Source organism: Vipera ursinii, assembly GCF_947247035.1.
Source record: "Vipera ursinii genome assembly, chromosome: 4".
In the NCBI taxonomy this organism is placed as follows: Eukaryota; Metazoa; Chordata; class Lepidosauria; order Squamata; family Viperidae; genus Vipera; species Vipera ursinii.
The window spans coordinates 39,752,820-39,774,216 of record NC_139514.1 but is presented as its reverse complement, the minus strand read 5'-3'; the positions used below and the strand labels follow the sequence as shown (position 1 = coordinate 39,774,216).

Genomic DNA, 21,397 nt, shown 5'->3' with positions numbered 1-21,397 from the left:
ATCCAAAAGAAGATGCCTAAAATATGTTCTCTACCACTATAATACAATACGATATACAATACGGAAAAAAATGGATTTAAATTTTACAGTGCAGATATCAGTTTGTTTAATGTTCTGCCTCTAGTGTATTCCACAACAATCTAGTGGGGTAGATTTGGGAGATAGCAAATTTTCTTGGCTGAGAATGATCTTGAACCTGAGTTAACACCTACTCCCACACATTAACTATTACCGTATACTGTATTGCCTTGCCTGGTGTGGGATTTGAATATTAAAATAAACTTGTAAAAGCAGTTTGACAATAGTTACCAAGGGTGATGGTGGGTCCCTTTCCACTGAATGTGTTTATGGAGACTGGGAGCATCTTCTGTGAAGACCAGTGGCGTAGCGTGGGTTGTCAGCACCCGGGGCAAGGCAAGTAATTTGTACCCCCTAACCGCACCGCACGCCTGGCACCCCCCCTGCACAGTGGGCGGCGACCCGGCGGCTTGGATCGGATTCGCATAGCCAGCACTGCAGTGAGAGAGAGTGAATGAGCCAGGCAGGGGCAGAGAGCTGTGAGCGCGAGCGCGCCCCCCCAGATGTTGCACCCGGTGCGGCCGGGCCCCCCTGCACCCTCCATGCTACACCACTGGTGAAGACCTTACAGGCACAAGGGGAAATTGGTAGCTTATAAGCCTACTTCCAATTCTGATTCTATTTTCATTTTTTAAAGAGGGCAATGCAGAGCACCAAGCTTACCTTCCCAGCCCCAAAAGTGTCTGTCCACTAGATTGCTCCTGAAGTATCATTTCTTCTGTTGCCAGCAACTGATGTGTGGTGGAGGACCTTGGATGCTTGTGAACTAGTGCAACAACAATGACAACAACAAAATTAAATCACAGATTTTTCTCTTATTGTAGTAAAACACAAAGAACTAAATCAGCCATTTGGATGAAAGCTAAATCTTATTTGAGCAGACAAGTAGTTTTACCAGTTTCAACATTATCTTACGTTCTTTAACAGACAATTTCCCTCTTCCAACATGAGAGGCTGTCATAGTCTCGATCTATGTGAGCTATCAAAGCACTTTAAGAAAGCAATTCTAGACACAATATGATGTGGGCTTAATATATGTGCTCCATCTACAGACCTTACTTTTCGGACTATTACTATTTTACCAGTCTAAGGAAAGAACTAATAGTACCAACCAGTCTCAAGCTACAGAGATGATGGGAGAGTATCTGGCAGTCCAAAACATACAGTATGTCCCAATATTTATGCCCTTCAATAGTCAACATATCAACTTCTCCCTGCCTGATCAATAGGAAGTTGACTAATGATATTTATAACCTTATTAGTACTTTCCTGGTGCCAAGATTCCAGGAGTAACCAGACAGATCTTGGAAAAAATGGATAGAGGTCCATTAACTCCAAAGCCAGTTGACTTTTGATCTTGGAATGATTGTCTACCGCCAGAGCTTTTACTACGAAGATCTGACTAGGTTAATGGTTTGCTGGGTAATTGTACACGGACTCTGACTACTTTTCCCTCACTTCTCTCTTTATATGATAAGGTAATTTGTTAGTCTGTAATAGAAAAAGGTTATATAGGTTCTAGATACAGCAAAAATGATTCCAATAGATGTTCAGGATTAATGTTTTGTCAGTAAAAGTTTTCATCTGGTGAGAAGATTGAAGGCACTGGGGGCCTCTCCGGGTAGCTTTTAAAGTGGTGCAATACTGAATAACTCTGCAGTTTTACTTGTGACTATGTTCCATGGAAACATGGAGTTAGTTCTGAATAATCATTGAAAGGATTGTAAATTTTAAGGGGGGAAAAGAGTGAATTGTCAATATATCTTTAAAATGCAGAATTCATAGAAGATAAATGTCTTCATATGTATATGGATCCAAACTATCTATAGTAAGACATCATTAGTAATAATAACAAATATTTGCTTTTATATGTAGATTTCTTGTTAACATGTTTTTTTCTAAGATATACGCAGAGCTATTTATATTTGACAGCCAATTCCTATTTATACACATTAAAATAATGAAAACAAGAAAACAGTGTTTTGTTGCATCTGCTTTCATATATTAAAAAAATGCCTTTGCATAACATTAGGAAACACAAAGAATAACTGCCTACATTATATATTCCAAAACAGACATCCAGGAGAATTTCCCTCTTTAACCGCTGCCCCAATAGAGATTCCAAAGCCAACATTCTCTGAAATCCACAGGTACATCAAGAACAAATAATACTTCACTCTTAAAGACTAAGTTTTATTTTCAAAATTGCAGATTAGTGGTTAAGGGGATTTTTAAAAGCTTGTTTACTTTCTGATACATAGGAAGAGAAGTTCCTAGAAGCAGATATTTCCAGAAAGATCTCAGTCATTTTCTGCAAAAAATAAGAGATTTGTGGCACCATAAACACATATACACATAATTATTATGTCCTGAACTTTGATGAACTGAAATTCATAATTTATCAGATGTAATGGGCAATAGAGTAAGAACTGTATTATAATAATATTCTGCTGCTTTTGAGCTTTAAATGCCCTGTGGTGAGACTTGAGTATTTAAAAAAAATAATTTTTTTGCAGCCCAGGTCCTGTAACCTTAGTTTCACAAAACCTGTGTGAACAGTCTATACCCGAATGAATTCACCATGTAACCTAGCAAAAACAGATCATACCATAATGACAGAAATTCAAGAACTAAATGCTGCAGAAAATGCAGGCATCAACGATAGCTCTACATCTAGAGATAATGCTATTCCCCCCCCAAAAGGATTAATCCTCCTGTTCAGTTTCTGATGTGAAACATGCCTTCTAGAGTAGACAATGTCCTACTGAAAACTGGCCAGCCACTATATGGAATGGACTGAAAGTTTGAAATCAGAAATATAAATTGGGTGGCTCAGTCGGCAGTTTGGCAGGTCGAATCCCGAGTGCCGTGTAACAGAGTGAGCGCCTGTTACTCGTCCCAGGTTCTGCCAACCTAGCAGTTTGAAAGCACGTAAAAATACAAGTAGAAAAATAGGGACCACTACGGTGGGAAGGTAACAGCGTTCCGTGCACCTTTGGCATCTAGTCATGCCGGCCACATGACCACGGAGACATCCTCGGACAAGCGCTGGCTCTTTGACTTTGAAACGGAGATGAGCACTGGCCGCTAGAGTCGGAAATGACTAGCACGCATGTGCGGGGGAACCTTTACCTTTACCTATATAATCTATCTGTCCAAACTGGACAAATAAATAAAATATTTGAAATATGCCAGGGATTAATTTCTTGGACAGATTAATGTTGCTAAACTTCAGTGAAGAGTAATGGCAAAGACTAATTTAGTAGCAAAACTGATGAGCTAAGATTCATAAAATGCTCCAACTCTGTTTCTTTGAGGATAAAACAAACTTTTCCAACTATGCTATATGTGTCAAAGTAGGAATGTCTAAAGTACCCTGCCCCTAATGTCTACTCTTCAACCTTGGTTGAAAACATCAGAAATTGAGCTGTATGTCTGTGTATGCTTTATTAGAAGGTCTAGAAAAGATGGACATCTATACAGGTAATGTAGTCAATATACTCAAGTAAAGATGAGCATAACTAGTTTCATACTTTCTGGTTGTTGGTACATAGTTGTCAATGTGTTTCATGTTTTATCTCCATCTCTATGTACATAGCTATGTAACCTTGTGAACTCTCAAGTTTCCTCTTTCTGCAACAGAATTTCATTTTTAATATGGGCAAGTGTGCTCATAGTAAAAAAAAATGACAAACTGACAGTTACAATCATTTAAAAGGAAAGGCCCAAATCTTGCAAAAACACCAATTGTCACGAAAACATTATAATCTCTTGTGATATATCATAAGCTTTCATCATTCTCACTTGGGATCTCATAATATTCCTGGGTAAGGTTGCTGAAAGCTAATGAGCTTTCAGAAAATGGGGAAGGAGCCTTGGTGGAGCAGTGGGCTAATGCCTCCTTAAGTAACACCAGCTGCCTGCAATTAGTGCAGGTTCGAGTCCCACCAGGCTCAAGGTTGACTCAGCCTTCCATCCTTCCGAGGTAGGTAAACTGAGGACCCAGATTGTTGGGGGCAATAAGCTGACTTTGTAATAATGCCGCTTGGGGGGGGGGCGAAAGCCCTAATAAGCAGGCATATACATAGAATGAAGGCTATTGCTAAGCACATTGATTTGTGCTTTAGATTGTAAGCTGCCCTGTCTTCGGAGAAGGGCGGGATATAAATGGGATTTTTTTTAAAAAAGGACCAATTGTACAGGACTGCATATTCTCAGTATTGTGGCCCTGTGTCCTCAGTGATGATTATTCTAACATTTCATCTTGGATCTCAACAGTGCATCAGCTAGTGATAGAGACATCAGTACTTACAATAGTATTGGAGTATTACAAGCATTACGGCAACTAGAAGGACAATCAGGATCACCACTGAAGACACGATGATCCCAAAAGGTGAAGAAATCAATGGTGGCAACGGTGGCAACGGTGGCAACGGTGGCAATGTCATATTAGAACAGTTCTTCGTCATAACTGAAATAAAAGTTAGAGGTATTATTGGAAAAACCTGGCCCCACAGTGAAGAAATAATTAGTTCTGTGATACAGCATAATGATATAATCCTTATGAAGCTTAAAGTGCCATGCAAATTTAAACAAGAATTTTAAAAAAGGGTTAAGAAGCAAAAAATAAAGTGTGTGTGTGGGGGGGGAATCCAAGAATGTTGTATTTGTATAACCAAAAAGAAAGAAGAGAAAAGCTTTTTTTAAAAAAACAAAAGATAACATGAAGTAGCATAGCCATATAGTGAAAACAAGGTTAGACACCTATGCAAGGTATAAGTAAATGGTGCAAACTACTGTTAGCTATATATGGATTTGCATCAGTAGATTGCCCCCATACAAGTATTGGCTGCTAAATGTTTCTCAGCTACAGGATTGCAAAACATTGTCCTCTATTTGTCCCCCAACACAATGAAAGCATGTTTTTTTCTCTTAATCTTTTTTCCCCCCAATTAATGCTGAAGCAGTGGTGCCATCTTGTCGTCCTATTATATTTTCCTTTATATGTTCACTGTGGCTGGAGCCCCTCCTTTGCAATCACTGGTCACTATCTTCGATAGCATTTTGGCTGGGCTGCAGAATTGCCTTCTCCTTTCTGAAAAATGCTTGATTGGTGAGCTCTCCCGCCCTCCTCCAGTGACTGGTGAAATACAGAGCTGTGGAATAGTGCAAGGTTGTCCCTCCCTCTTTCCCTTCCTTTTCACTGATGGAACCAGTTGAATTTAGAACAAATATGTTCCATATATTGCATGCTAAGCAAAATGGTAACATACTGCAAGCTGAAACTCAGGGAGAATATTATCTATATGGATACATCAAAAGCGCGCAGTCTTCAAATTTACTTCAAGCTACATTCAATACTGTTTTCACTAGTTTAATTAATGGCTATAACTGCTAATGTTTGCTAGCATTTCTACTGCCTCCCAAAAGATTTAATAAAGTGCAGAGGTGACTCTTTAACTGATCAAATAGGAAATAATAAATGGGTGGTAATAATGAATGGTTAGAAAGAAGAATGGCGATATACAGTTGACCCAGGCTTACCTTTATCTAGAATAAATCAATGTAGATCAATGCTCTGTGAGTCATTTCTATTATTTTGTGTGACTAAAGCGAGTAATTCTGGATCCAATTCATTTTTTTCCTAACCACAGTAGCAATTTTCATACAAAAATAAGATTTTTTAATTTAATTATTATGAATTCAAATAGTTTTGTGTTTTGTCATTTACTCAATTATTATGTTATACAATCAAATAAGATTGCATTTACATAAAATGGAGGAAACTTACTCAAGCTATAGTTGGTTGACACATGGAAATCTGAAAAACGAACTAAGCATTGGACCAACATGTTTTCTGTTGTGTTTAACTGCAAGGTGCCAGTAATATTAAACAATGTTTTGTTGCTTGTGACAGTTGAGGTCCAATTCACTGCCTTTTTATTGATAAATCCATACATCTCTGGCCTTGAAGAACCTCCATGAGATGAACACCTCAGTGTCAAATTTGTTGGGTCACAACGTTCACTGGATAAATTGTCCAGGATGATAGGCTTACTGAATGGAGCTGGAAGACACAGAAAAGACAATAAGATATTACTGAATATGACTTATATGGAAAAAGGAGTTTGATATTATTGGAATTTGTTCAAGCAGACTTGAACACATGAAGAATTTCCCCCTAAATTTCCTGTCATTGATTATCCTGAATTTAAGAAAATTCTCTTAAATATTTCAGGCAACTCTGCCAAGTTCTCCTTCTGTGCAAATGTTTTCCCAAAATAAGACAGCATCCTCATTATTAATCTTTATTGAACAGCAATAAATTAATAATAATAATAATAATAATAATAATAATAATAATAAGAAGGAGGAGGAGGAGGAGGAGGAGGAGGAGGAGGAAGAAGAAGAAGAAGAAGAAGAAGAAGTTGGAAGGGAAGAAGAAGAAGAAGAAGAAGAAGAAGAAGAAGAAGAAGAAGAAGAAGAAGAAGAAGAAGAAGAAGAAGAAGAAGAAGAAGAAGAAGAAGTTGGAAGGGACCTTGGAGGTCATCTAGTCCAACCCCCTGCTCAGGCAGAAAACCCTATACTATTTCAGACAAATGGCTGTCCAGTCTCTTCTTAAAACTTCCAGTGTTGGAACATTCACATGAAATATGTACTGAGAATGTATGTATATACTGCTAAGGATGGTGTTAATATTTTGATTTTACATAATAATTAACTTTTATTGTCAACGTACAACATGTGTACATTGAGATTAGCTATAGTGATGTTGTTTTAGTTACCCAGCAGGCTTTGTGCCTATGATGGTACTGGAACTCATGGCCTACTTGGTCTCTGATACACATTTTATAATTTATTGTATACTGCATTCCAGAGTTTTTTCTCTTGCATTTTTAGCTTTCTCTTTCTTTTTCTTTCTTTTTCCTATTTTCTTATATTAGTTTTATCTTACTTTTAAAAACTCTTTAATAAAATTATACAAACACACACACAGAGTAATTAAAGAAGTTGTGTCAGTAGATTAACACTTACTTATCACAGATAAATCGATACATGCTTCCGCTTCTTTGTGATGTTGCAATATGGCAATACATTTATATGTTCCACTATCATTTATTGTCACTGAGGAGAGTGAAAGTGTAAAATTCTGCGTATCTATCTTTGATCTGTTCTTGTAAGATTTGTGCTTCTCCGATTCAGATTCTTTACCATTCTTGAGCGAAATTACAACCATATCTTGTTTACCAGGGATAGGCTTTTGCCAGTAGATGTAGTAAGATTCTGGAGGTCTGTCTATAGTGATTTTGCAAGGAAGCCTGGCTTCATCTCCTGCTTGAACTGCAACTTTGGTTAATTCTTGACTGAGAATACCTAAGAAGAAAAAATATACACACATAAATGGACACAAAAAAATATGACCCATATCTGTTGTTCAAGGTTCTTCTTACAAATATACTTTGAAATAACGTGGGAGAAAAGAGAGGAGAATGGATTAACCAATACATTGAGATATCAGGTAATAGAATCAAATGAATAAAACTGTAAGTCCACTCTGTGATGACTGTCTTTATTGATTTACTTGTTAGATTTATTTGCCAACCATCAAAAAGCTCTGGGTGGTGTACCGCATGAAAACCATAGAAGATAAATTATTCTAAAATGATACAAATGGAATTACAAACAAAGATAAAATTATGGTTAAAAGATGGGGAGGGAGAGAGGTGAAATTGCCTCTTAATTCATCAACCACCTCCACTGTGATACTCTGCCATTGGGCCCCCAAACTATCTGGGAGAGCCAGATCTTCAGGCTCTGATGGAAGGTCAGAAGGGTGCGAGCCAATCTTACCTCGGGGTGGGGGGGTTAAGATGTTCCAAAGAGCAGATGTACTTCTGTTTCCCCTCTTAATACAATGTGGTATGAAGGAAAGCTTTCGGTAAGTACACAATGTCTCCCGTACAGGTAGTCTTCAACTTACAACCACAACTGAGCCCAAAATTTCTCTTATTAAGCAGACATTTGTTGAGTTTTGCCCCGACTTTCCTTGACACAATTCTTAAGTGTATCAATGCAGTTGTTAAATTAGTAACACGGTTGTAAAGTGAATCTGGCTTCCCCATTGACTTTGCATGTCAGAAGGTTGCAAAAGGTGATTTTTTTAAAAAAAACAACTCCACATTTACAGAGCTTGCAATTTAGCTGTTTTTCTTAGATAAAACAATCTATATTAATAAAGTGAGCTAGCCTTGTCTTGATGATACGCAGAAATGATATCTCCATGTGCTCAACTATAGTCTCCTACGGAAAAACTCTGATGGACATTAGTAGGCAGAGTACTCGTCAGTTAAATCGAAGGATAGAGCATATGCATCTACATGCATGCATGGTCTGATAGGAATCATATTGAATATTTCCCTGGCTGGGAAATAAATAGTAGGCGTTTGGGAGTGGCCTGTTGTCACAGACAACCATTCGTTTTCCAGGGTACATCAATCAACTTGGGTTCCTTTACCAGAACCAGGTTTGTTGGGACTCCTTGCTCTGTATTTGAGGTGCCAACTGAGTCTCCCTGCTGGGAACTAATAGGTAGTGAATTTGCCTCAGTCGGTGTGAACAGGGACTGTTTCTGCTTGGCTTAATCCTAGAAAGACTTTCTACCTGGAGTTCTCAAGTGAACAGAGACTGTTCTTGCCCTGTGTCAGAAGAGGAAAAGACGTTCCTTTGTTTTCCTTGTGAGTAAGCTGGTTCTCATTACTAGCGAAGGCTTCTACCACAGCGGTCCTTAACCTTTCCACCTTGGTGGCCCTTCCTGGTGTGGGGTGTGTGTGGGAGTGGCAGGTGTACACGTGCACACACAGCTCCATTGGTGCAAGTGGTGGGAGTGCCCTCCACTCATGAAAGGGGAGCTTTGAATGCATGCATGTATTTGCCCATCGTTTGCGTGGCTTGGTAGTTGGCTGCGACCCAGGGGTTGGGGACCCCTGATCTGCAAGATAAAATGTAAGGACTACAACATCAATGTTGTACAATGTTTTGCATTTCTATATTGCTTACTGTCTGTTGCCTTTTTTTCAGCTGCCAAAGACCAACTCAAACTCCGAAGTGATACTAGCATTCAAGAAAAAATAAGAATTCTACTCACTTGCTTTTTCCTATATCTTCTCTTTTTCTAGGTAAGACTTACCATATTTACTGAGAGGCCACTAAATCTTCTTTTGACTAATATGGATTTTGATTTGCATTCCAACACCCGAACTATTCAGCTTACAATTTGTTTCAAAGTCCCTAGATCATTTTGCTACAATATAAGGGCATCTGAGAAGGTTTAAGCCCAGCTAATGTCCTTTCTATAATTCATCTGTCCTCTTTACGTAGTTCACAAAACATCATTTCTCTCAATATAACTATGAGTGATAATTTTATTTTCTGTAGAATTCTATGGGGGCGGTGTGGTCAGCTATGAATGGTAACCACACCAATATAGGAAATCAGCAGAGGATAAATCTGGGTGTAGTTGTCTCAAAAGTATTTTTTCAAAAGGCAACTGGACTATGTTTTTTTCCTTGAGAAAGAAGACATTTTGCTTCTCATCCAAGAAGCTTCATTAAGGGTGGGTATAGTTGTGTCAGAGAACCTTGTCTCTCCACTGTTTAGAAAAAGAGAACAAAAACCTCGGCAAAACAGACATAAGCTTGCATAGAGATACTGGAAAAAATTTTTTGTTAATGTCACTCCTATCTTTGTAGACCATGAAAGTGTAACTTGAATATGTTTAAAACACCAGAAGACAAGACAAGATCAATGGATGGAAACTAATCAAGGAGAGAAGCAATCTGGAATTAAGGAGAAACTTCCTAACAGTGAGAACAATTAACCAGTGAAACAGCTTGCCATCAGAAGCTGTGGATGCTTCATCACTGGAGGTTTTTAAGAAGAGACCGGACAGCCACTTGTCTGAAATGGTATAGAACAGGGGTGTCAAACTGCCGTCCCATGGGCCGGATGCATCATGCCAAAACTGCACCTACCTCATTGCCGGCAATGGAAAAAAAGTCACGATATGTCGCGACACGTCACGTGACGTTGCGAGTTTGACACCCCTAGTACAGAATCTCCTGTTTGAGCAGGGGGTTGGACTAGAAGACCTCCAAGGTCCCTTTCACCTCTATTCTGATTAATTAATATAAGTGTGGAGGGGGAGAAAGATGTGCCCACAGTTATTCAGCAAGTCCAACTACTTCTTGCTAAAGATGAACTACTTCAGCAGCATAGAAATCAATAGTAATCTAGATTACTTCTAGATCTTCTAAAATCTCAATAAACATATGCTTGTACATTGGGAATGTACATATGTATGTACATATGCTTGTACATTGGGAAATACAAAAATAATGGAAATTGAATGGCATCATTGACTTTAACCCAAAAACTTAGAAACACGTGAACAATTGGCCCTGATAATTATAAACTGAACAAAACTGGCTGTGTACTTTAGCTACCTTGCAATGAAAGGGAACAAGATTGGTTTTTCTATTGATTTGTGGGGCATCAAATTACACAAGAAAGAAAGCATAAAGGAAACAATGCGATGCATGGTGGCCAAGGATTTGAACCTGGTGTGCTTGATCTACAATATGTCCATCATTATAATCAGTGTTCTCAATGTATCATCTCTTTTACTTATTCACTGCACACAAACAGCATTAAAGTTTTTTTTTGTGTGACTGCGTGTTATATTGCCACCAAAAGAAAGGAAATGAAAATATGTTTTGTTTGTTGCATGTCTGTGCTGTCATCCCAAGGGAGAGCATGATGTGTCATTACTCATCATAGTCAGCTTTAATTTTCAATAGGGGATTCCCTGAAAAAGTGAACTTCTGATATTTAAAAGTAGACCACAAAGAAAGAAGTACAGCCTACACTAGAAAGTAGTTTGGCACAGCAATGACTCCAGAATTGAAATTTCTAGTGAAGCCACTTAAGTATAGAGATGTAAGGTCCATTTTCAACAAAGGCTATTTTTTTTTTAAAAAAAAGGTCACCTCAAGTTTGTTTCTTGTATTAGCATAACCATGCAGTACTAGGTAGGGGATTACGTTGTTGTAAACACCAAAAATTCATATTTTTCATATAGCCTGGTTGTGTAGGACAACTGGTATCTGTTAAGTAGCATTTTTGTTCATTCTCACTGATTTCCACTTCACTTGTATAGAAAAGCACCCGTGATCGAGCTTTTCCACTGCTACTAATATATCACTTTGAAAAAATGCAAGTAACATATTTAGAAGTCTACATTTCATCCGATCACATTACTTGAAAAAAAAAGGACACGTTTGCAGTGTATTTATTTTAGGTAAACAATGAACCGTCCAAAATAGGATTATGCAAAACAAGTTAAAATTATATTCACGTAAACACAACAAACACACACAAAGATAAATAAAACAAAACAATGCTGAGGTATATTAGCAAATATCCAAAGTTTAGGTTTAGGGCAAAATATGAATAATTCCTAGCCTTACTGTATCTAAATTTCTTCAGCAGAAAACAGGGCTATTGAGAAATATTACTTTAGCTATAGACTGCATACACTTGATATTCATAATAATTCTACTGTGCTAGAGATCATGATTAACAAAATGATGTGAGAGACTGTGGGAAAAGGATGAGCAGAGGAAGAATGGGGGTAGGTGGGTACGAAAAGAGGAACCAGAACTCAGAGGGGAGTCCATGGCAAACAAACACTTTAAAGAGATTTTCCATTAATTGGCTTGCTATGTGCTTCAGTTTTTATGATCATTAAAGGTGCCTTTCTGAAATTCATATAGTTTTTGGTTTTTGAGTTTGTTAGCTATGTGGGTTTAGCATCACTGGTGACACCACTTCATTACCAGGGATGTCCTTTCAGAAGTGTGTGTGTGTGTGTGTGTGTATTCATTCTCTGTCCAAGCTAAAAAAAGTAGCTTGTTAAAATGTTATTATTGCAAGAATTTGCCCAATTTTTCAAACAATATGGTTTATGTAAGACCCGTGATGTTAACATTTTTGCTATATGTTAATATATAATGTATAGCAAAATTAATATTTTGCTACATATATTAAAAGAGGACACACGATGGCTCAGTGGTTAAGACACTGAGCTTGTCTGCGTAAAAGCTGAAAACCCAGGTTTGAGGGCTGTGTAGCAGGGTGAGCTCCCATTACTGCTTCAGTTCCTGCCCACCTAGCAGTTTGAAAGCAGGCAAATGTGAGTAGATAAATAAGTAACCCTTTGGTGGGAAGCTAACAGCGTTCCATGCACCTTGGTGTATAGTGATGTTGGCCACATGATCATAGAAGTGTCTTCAAATGGACAATGCTGGCTTCCTTGGCTAAGAAACGGAGATGAACACTGCCTCCTAATGTTGGAAATGATTGAACAGAGGAAAACTTTACCTTTATATGTTAAAGTGGTTAAATTGGCTACTCGTTTCCAGCATCTGTAGAATTAAGCAGTTTGTCAAGTAAATGAGAAAGAGTCAGGATAGATGTTGTTTTGCAGGATCATATATAGTACTGTGGTTTCCCCCAAGAATTAAGATTTGCTTGTCTTCCTGTGATGATGATAGCTATATTCAGAGGCAAAGAAAAATTCTAGAGTCCCATTCCAAATTACGTCAGTAGGAAAAGATAAAGACCTTGATGTGCTCTCCAGAGAACCTTTGCAGGCTTAAATGTAGTAATACCCACCATGGCTTCTATTTTTTTAAGTGGGACAGAAGCAAACATTTTCACACAACATGTAGTTTTGTAGAAGGTGAGAAATATAGCATACTACTCATAGTAGCTTTATTTTTTTATCTTTCTCTTTAAGCAAAGGGAAGTTGAATCTGACAAAGTATATTATTTTAATGATTTTTCCCAACATAGGAGTAATTCTACACCCCCGCCCTCCAATAACCAAATGGATCACTAGTCTTAGTTGGAAAACACTATTTTTGATATATATGGCAGGGAAAGTTGAAGCAGGTTGCCTTGATAGTGATATGGAGGCAGTAGAGCAGGGCTTTTCAACCTTTTCACCCATTGTGCCACTTTTAAGGATATGGCAATATCCAAGTACCACCAGTCGCCTTTCAAGGTGTCAAAAACCTGATGACCCCCCCCAAAAAAGGAAAAAAGTGATGAAGTACAGGTAGTCCTCGACTTATAACAGTTCTCTTAGTGACTGTTCGAAGTTACAACGGCACTGAAAAAAGTGCCCCCCAAGCCACAGCTGAGCAAGACACCTGCCTGCCTGCCTGGCGACGCTCTTCCTCCTGTCCAAGGTTTTCATTGTTGTGAGCATTTCCATTGAGGATTGGCAGCAGGGGTGGGGTGGGGTGTGTTTGTTTTTTATTCCCCCACCCCCACCCCGCCGGGTGATTGCAGCAGGTTTTGGTCACTTCACATGACCCTGGGACACCGTGACCATCATAAATATGAATCAGTTGCCAAGCATCTGAATGTAAATCACAAGACCCTGGAGATGCTGCAACATTCCAGCCTATCGGCGCTTCTTCTGGGCTCAGCAGAAGTGCCAGGATCAGCGCTGAGCTCCATCTGGAGCCTGGCGCTGATCCTGGAGCTTCCACTGAGCCCTGACAGCCCTGAAGAAGCGCTGATCCTGGCACTTCTGCTGAGCGTTGACAGCCCTGCAGCTCCAGCCATCTCTCACTCAGGCTTGTGTGGTGCTGCCACCGGTTCAGCTCATTCCCCTGACCTGCTACCACTTTTCTAGGATGGTTGCGTACCACCTGCTAGGTGCCAATGTACTATCGGTGGTACCCATACCACTGGTTGAAAAGCCCTGCAGTAGAGGACAACATCTTGTGTTCCTGTCCTTGAAAAACACTGAATAGATCATGCTCATGCTAGGAAAAACTACTTAATCAACCTACGCAAGATATGATCTAAACAAATAAAACAATGGCCAGATCTTTTTTTTCCAGGAAAGGTGGTATCTTTCTATGAGCAAGTTTGGATCAAGAAGCAATTCTAAATTGTGGAACTGATTATTCTGAGAAAATGCTAACCATCACAAACAAGCAACATTTTCTTCTTGTCCAGATGAAATCCAGATACTAAGTACAGGAATTTAATTTTCCAATTGCCACCCCTGAATATGAAGCAGCAGCAGAAAGATAAACCTGGCTCAGATATAATATTAAGCTATCGTTCAGTATTATGGGAATGAACTGCAGTTTGCCTTTAGCAGACAAAAGGCTATTATACAATTGTGAAAGGAAAAATCTAAAAGCTTTGAGTTTTAATGGAACTTTGTTTTCCAACTGCATCTGAATTAGGGAAAGCATGATTTATCCTACTAGTGGTAGTGAATAAAGTAGCACATGACACTAAAGTTTGAGTCTAATACATAAAATATACATTACTTTATACTTTCATTGATGCTTATTTGGAAAGACCTTTTGGGGCATTCTTTGCAATCCTCATGGCATTACTGCAAATTTTAGTACATCATAGATTATTCCTACCTAAAGTTATGTTTAGAAAAATGCCCTCTTTAAGTAGATAACAGTTCAATTTCTTCTATTGTGCAAACTTTCCATTAATGTGCAGTATGCCTTCATTCTAGCCAGTTATCAGTCCATAAAAGTGATGTTTTCTTGTTACTTTTCTACTAATTTAATTCAGAAGGCCTTGATGAACTGCTTTATCAAAATTTTTAATAATTCCAAATATAATAATATCTCCAGCACCATCTATCTGCAAATTTGTTGTTTGACTTTCCTTTTCAGAAATCATGCATTCCTTCCAAGCAAATCTTTATTTTCTATATCATTTTATCATTTGTCTGTTCTCTACCAACCCACCTGAAACAAACCTCAACTTAAAGAGACAGAAATTACTCTCCCCTACTAGGCTTACTTCTTTAAAAAAATATTACATCGTTTACTTTCCAGGCACCCAATGTGAAGCGAAAAGTTATACAAAGACAAGCAATTTCACATTTGAGTTGCTTTTTAAAAATTGATTTTATTTTTCAAACAAAATATAGGGCAGTTTAGATTACCTTATAGGACACCAGAATTAAATTTTATTCTCTTAAAAGGTATTTTAAAAAATCCTGGTGATTGCAATCAATTATTTGGACAAGATTTTGGAAGTAGTGTGCCACTGTTTGCTTCCTACGAGTGAGAGTGTGACTGGCTTTGTGCTTAAAACAGGACTGGAATTTATGGTCTCAAGAATTCCTAGTAAGCAGTACACTGAACTGGTTGTTATAATATTCACTGGCACCCAGCTTTTTCTGGATCCAATTCAAGATGCTGCATTTAACCTAGATAAGCCTTCAAGGCCTAGCGCTGTGACATCTGAAGCAATGCTTTTTCCTACATTTCAGCCCCACTTTCAGAGGTGTAATGAGTGCTATCCAGATGTTAGCTTTTACAGCGGTAGCCTCTGACTTAAGGATGCCGCCCCCAAGAAGATATGATGGCTATCATCTGTTCTGTCTTTTGCTTGTTATGCAAATATATTTTATTCCCACTAGGCTTTTAAATAACAATGCTGTTGGAGTTATTGTGTTTATTACCACTTTATAATCTTATTCCTTATTTTAGTCTATATAATTCATGTGACATTTTAATGTACATTCAGTGGTTGAAAATTATAATTTGATTTTTTTTTAAAAAAAATAAGAAGTGTTATATAAATATTTTAAATAAAGCAATATGTATGTCATCAAACTATTTGACTGGCTAACTGGTTGGTTTCTTGTGTTTGATTTACCAAAGCATTTGTTGTTTATATTTTCTTTTTTTAAAAAAAGCTGTCTGGTTTTTCCCATTTTTATTTTGCTTTCCCTTTTGTTAAAGTTTATTTGCTTTGCCAGAGTTTCTGTTCTTTCTGGACCATTTCGTTTTGTAAGTTCTTTCACTTTTCATTGGTGATCATCTAACTTTTAAATAACACTGTTCTGGATTAGTTCCTATGCTATCACCCACTTAGACCTTTATGTAACATTCTGAATCTGTTGTAGAATTTCCAAAGAGTTTTTCTTATTGATCAATCCTACCAAAAATTCATAACTCCACATGTCTCAGATGAGACACTTCAGGCTACTCTTAATTAATTCCCTGATGTTTCTGAGCAATGAATTTAAATATGTCGACATGCTGGACTTTCTGTGAGAAATCGTCCACTTATATAACAACTAGATTTTGATAATTATGGATCCCAGCCAAGTGAATTAGTTTTGGAATATTTTAATAACTGAATAATGAATGAATGAATATAAAACACTTTCAAAAATTCTACAGAAAGTAAAGTTCTATAGAAATATTAAACATTATTTTCAAGAGCCCTTTGGTAATTTTAGTCTGAGATGACAGAAATGGGGAATTTTGTAAGAAACTGGGAGAAGCCCATAAGGAGATAAATCACGGCATGGGAGAATCCCTATGTTGGAAGGAAAACAACAAGGGTTGCTACAATGTTTTTGTTCCCATGAGAGGTTAATTGCTATTCTTTGCTGACCGTATCTTTAAACAGTTTTTGGTGACTGCTTCAGATAGTGGGGATGATGGCAATTGATTGTTCAACTCATCTTTCCTCTGAGACTTCTCTTGTACCAATGATTCATTTTATGAACTAGTTCAGGGGTAGGCAACGTTGGCTCTTTTAGGACTTGTGGACTTCAACTCCCATGGCTGGCTCAGGAATTCTGGGAGTTGAAGTCCACGAGTCCTAAAAGAGCCAACGTTGCCTACCCCTGCATGGTCTGAATGAGGTGGGCAATAAAGAGAATTAGTCTATAAACAATATATTGGAGGGAAAGGTAGAACTACTTCTTGTTTGTTTGTTTTTTCATAGTGAGAATTGACTAGTCAGTCTTCTTTCCATTTCTTGGATATAAAGGCATATTCTCATATTCCCCTATAGCACACGAACCATAGTGCAGTAACTGTGTGATATATCTTCTCAACTTCTTGTTTTTTTTCATAATGAGAATTGACTAGTCAGTCTTCTTTCTATTTCTTGGATATAAAGGCATATTCTCACATTCCCCTATACCACACGAACCATAGTGCAGTAACTGTGTGATATATCTTCTCCACTTCTTGTTTTTTTCATAATGAGAATTGACTAGTCAGTCTTCTTTCTATTTCTTGGATATAAAGGCATATTCTCACATTCCCCTATACCACATGAACCATAGTGCAGTAACTGTGTGACATATCAAGGCAATTTAAAGCCATATCCAATTGTTCCAATTTTAAAGGAATGTCACCCCTTGTTTCCTGAAATCAGTTTTACTGTGGACATGATGTAAATTAATATGGTTGACAATGTGATCAGGGATTGGGATCTGCCCACTTCCTGTTGTTCAGTTATGGCTGCTACACAGAAGCTGCCCCCTTCCTTTGGCACTGTTTTCCAAGGTCATTCTATTTTTGTCGGAAGTAGCATACACTTTCAATCGTCCATCTCTCTCTCTCTCTCCCTATGAGTGTCCTTTTTCTGTTGCTTCAAGGTACATCATGTTTGTAAGCTGTTTATATTAAATGTAGATATTAAGATATATCGTTTACATATGTTAATAACATGGCAAGCGGTGAGACTCAGGAAAATCTGGGAAAATAGCTTTTTTCCCCAAGTTGTTCCATGGATACAAAGACTTGGTGAGTAAAGAATTGGCATGTCTCTTTCTACTTTTCCTGAGAGTATTGCGTGTAATGAGCCATCACATTGTCTTAACTTGCCAGCACATTTTAGCTGTTTCTGGTTCTTTAAAATATGAGTTCAGCATTTTTTCAGAAGAGTTTTTAAAGACTTATTTAAAAATAAGTTTAAAAAAGCAAATTTTGTACATTATATTAGTTTGTTTTATACAGTTTTAATAATACTATTACTGACGTTAATATGGGTTTTACAAAACTGATAATGTGCATAATTTAATTACTACTTCATCTGATCAATTCTTTTCTTTGATGAAGCTTTTTTCCTTTTCTTTTTACTTCCCCATCTTGATCCATAAAGGTAATCTGAGTTACACACTAACAGGTTTGTGTGTACAATTGGTAACATTTATAAAATATTAGAATGGAAGAGACCATTTGAATCACTGTTTCCTTCATAATTATGCAGGCTTAAATTACAGAGTTATTTTCATATTGAAAACAAAAACAAATCTGTTCAATTTTCTTGCTTCCTCAACTAGACAAAATTAAGGTAATGAGAAAATTGTTTAATTACATTGGTCCTTTAGAGTTATTATTATTGAAAACAATTCAGATTGCAACTAAAAAGTAGTTACAAACCATTAATCTTTATAATCTTTAATCTTTATAAGAAGTTACTGGAGGAAGTTCTTAACGTTCATCCCAAGAAAAGAAGAATGACAAAATATAAACATTTTGAAACTCTGAAGAGGGGTAAATGATAGTAATTTGTTAAGGTTATTCAATGAATTGGGATATGCACAATTTTATAAGATCCATCCACATAGGTTTGCTACTCCTACATCTTTGAGTTAATGAGAGAAAAAGATCCATATTTTCTAAATAATCTCTTCATCTTCCCTCTTCTTGTAATTTCTCTATTCTTACAAGTTGATTCATTTGAAGCTTTTCACTGTATATTACAAGAACTGGAAAAGTCTGTTCGGTTCTTTCTCCCTATCATGCATAGATAATGCCTATCGGTCATCTTTTTTTTACATTAAAAGACCAAATACTTTTAAATTTCCTTCTGAGAAATGTCTGAAGCTCTTGATCTTTTTAGCTACAGAACTTTTCTAGTTCTGTTGTTTCCTTTTAAGGGCTGAATAGCTAGAACATTGTACTATCATAGGATGCCCACTACCATCACAAGATAACATAAATAGGTAATTATTGACATTTGTCAGTTAATTGGATGAATCCAAAGAAAACTGGTGGGAATTCCAAATTCTACTGTATTCATCCACATAAAGGCTTTACAAGCAGTTTTATTTTTAATCTGTTTCCTGTTCATTCTGCCACAGAATCTGATGTTTCCCCAAGGCTGTTAACAAGTGATTTGAGGAGGATAGCTTTAAAGTGGGTGGGGTAGGCTCATATTACCCAAGTAGGAGGCACTGGGATTTGCATGAATTTTTGTTTGTTTTCTTGATTTTTAAAAGAAATCTTAATGTGTCTACTTTATGGCTCCCATTTCAGTTTTTCTTTGCTTCCTATTCTCATTGTGGTGGGAAATTCTATCTTCAGATTTCAGCATTCATGATGAAGGACCAAGGATCTCAAAGAATAGAGTCACAAACCACAGTTTGCCTACCTCTGTTTCATACTATCAAAACCTCAAAATATATTAATAAGGTAAGACTTCTTTCAAGACCACTGCAGATTATCCTTCTGCTAAAATTAGCAACCTATAATCCCCATCTTTCCCCCCACCCCCCAGTGTACTAAGAATGCCTCTCAGGAAAATAATTAATTTTCAATAATGCAATTGTTCCCTAGTTTGTGGAAGTGAGAAATTCAACTGAAATGTAGTGTATGCCTTCAAACACCTTTTTGAAAAAGGTAATAACAATAAAAAACACACTGTTCTTTTCAAATGGGACAAAAACAAATAATCCTGATCCTGTCAATACATGGTGCAATGTTACACCCTGTGCATTTCAACTCCCCTGAATTTATTTATTCAACTCCCCTGCATTTATTTATTTATTTATTTGTTTATTTGTTCATTCGTTCATTCATTCAAATTTATCTGTTGCCCATCTGATATCCAATGACTCTTGCATCATAACAATAAGAGCCTCAATGATGCAATTAGTGGAGGTGATGCTTCTAGACATTATCTATCTGTTGTAACCTTCTGCATGTTCTCATTGCTTCTTCAATCTTTTTTCTTTACATAAAAAAATAATTACAGAGGAAAATGTAGGAGAAGAGAGACACAGCCTGGGATCTGAGTCAAGAGAGGAATGCAATTGTTGTGTTCCCATAGACAGTCCAAGTCCAGCCCCTCTTGAATTTCATTAACTCTTATCTTGTACCAGTTTAGTGCTGACTAGATTCTTATGAATAGGTATGAGTTTAATTTTCATAGCTACATTTAATGTAGAAAACCAACCAATAAAGAATGAACAAACCAACCATAATTACCATGACTCTTTTTCATACCTCTTATACAACGGCTGATTTTTTTTTGGAGGCATTGCATTTCTCACATAAATGAAATATTGTTTAAGAACCTGGGCAAGTCCCCAAATCCCATCCCTATACTGTAAGCGGAAGCTGAAAGAGACTGGCTTACCTAGTACCGGATGTCAGTTTATGCCTAGTCCTGTTCATTAGGCAGTTTCATAGCAAAGATGAAATTCAGACAGGAACTTTCTGACTCTGGAAGTGATTCCTCTGTCTAGTTCTTAGATGTTTGTTGCTAAGTGGTAATGAATTACTGCTATGAACGTAAAGCTGAGGCCATTTCTAAATGTATATAGCCATTCTATATTCTATATAGAATTCTATATACCATTCTAATTGGTAACAAGCAAAGTAGATCAAGAGATGGTCTTCTATGTTTAAGGATGTACACTGACTTACCTGAATCACTATGCAGAAGCTTAAAGAGACAAAGCCAGAAAAATCCCTTTAAGCTGAACAATTTTGGCTCAGTCTTTGGCGTATGCATCATTTCTTCAGTTTACCTGAACAGAAGCAACAAAAGAGCAAGAAGTTACAAAAAGCAAAAGAAAAGCCCCACAAAGTAAAAATGGTATAATTCACCCTTTCCTAATGCCATCATCCTTGTGATATCTGGATTTGTAGCCTGCATTTCCTATAAATTTCAAATTTGGTCATGTTGGTTGGGAATTTTAGAGGATACAGTTTAATCACCAGAATGCACAAAGCTAATTTGGGTCAGATTATAGACAAATATAATTGTTGGACCATAAAAAAGGCTGAGCACCAAAGAATTGAGGCCTTTGAACTCTGGTGCTGGAGAAGACTCCTGCGAGTCCCTTGGACTGCAAGGTGATCAAACCGGTCAGTCCTAGAGGAGATCAACCCTGACTGCTCTTTAGAAGGCCAGACCCTGAAGCTAAAACTCAAATACTTTGGCCACCTAATGAGAAGGAAGGACTCCCTGGAGAAGAGCCTAATGCTGGGAATGATTGAGGGCAATAGAAGAAGGGGACGACAGAGAATGAGGTGGCTGGATGGAGTTACTGAAGCAGTAGGCGTGAGCTTAAATGGACTCCAGAAGATGGTAGAGGACAGGAAAGCCTGGAGGAATGTTGTCCATAGGGTCGCGATGGGTCGGACACAACTTCGCAACTAACAAC

At 37.5% G+C, this 21,397-nt stretch overlaps 1 protein-coding gene across 1 annotated transcript; it reads right to left on the bottom strand.

The window, feature by feature from the left end:
* Positions 1–313: 313 nt before the first annotated feature.
* LOC310639510 (T-lymphocyte activation antigen CD80-like) lies at positions 314–20,754 on the bottom strand. Its single transcript, XM_083361260.1, has 6 exons — positions 20,655–20,754; positions 7,114–7,452; positions 5,850–6,145; positions 4,391–4,664; positions 633–844; positions 314–367 (listed from the first exon to the last, which is right to left on the bottom strand). Exons 1-5 carry the CDS (start codon positions 20,743–20,745, stop codon positions 738–740), a joined length of 1,107 nt encoding a protein of 368 aa, XP_083217386.1. The 5' UTR covers positions 20,746–20,754; the 3' UTR covers positions 314–367; positions 633–737.
* Between the last annotated feature and the right edge of the window lie 643 nt (positions 20,755–21,397).

Bases quoted from the DNA above. Each gene is read 5' to 3' on its own strand.
- LOC310639510 (XM_083361260.1), bottom strand. From the start codon at position 20,745: ATGATGCATACGCCAAAGACTGAGCCAAAATTGTTCAGCTTAAAGGGA. The intron at 4,665-5,849 runs GTAAATGCAATC...TCTTGTTTAAAT, and splicing joins GTAAGTTTCCTCCATTTTAT to TTGCATGGCACTTTAAGCTT. The intron at 845-4,390 runs GTAAGTACTGAT...TTGTTGCACTAG, and splicing joins TGTAATACTCCAATACTATT to TTCACAAGCATCCAAGGTCC.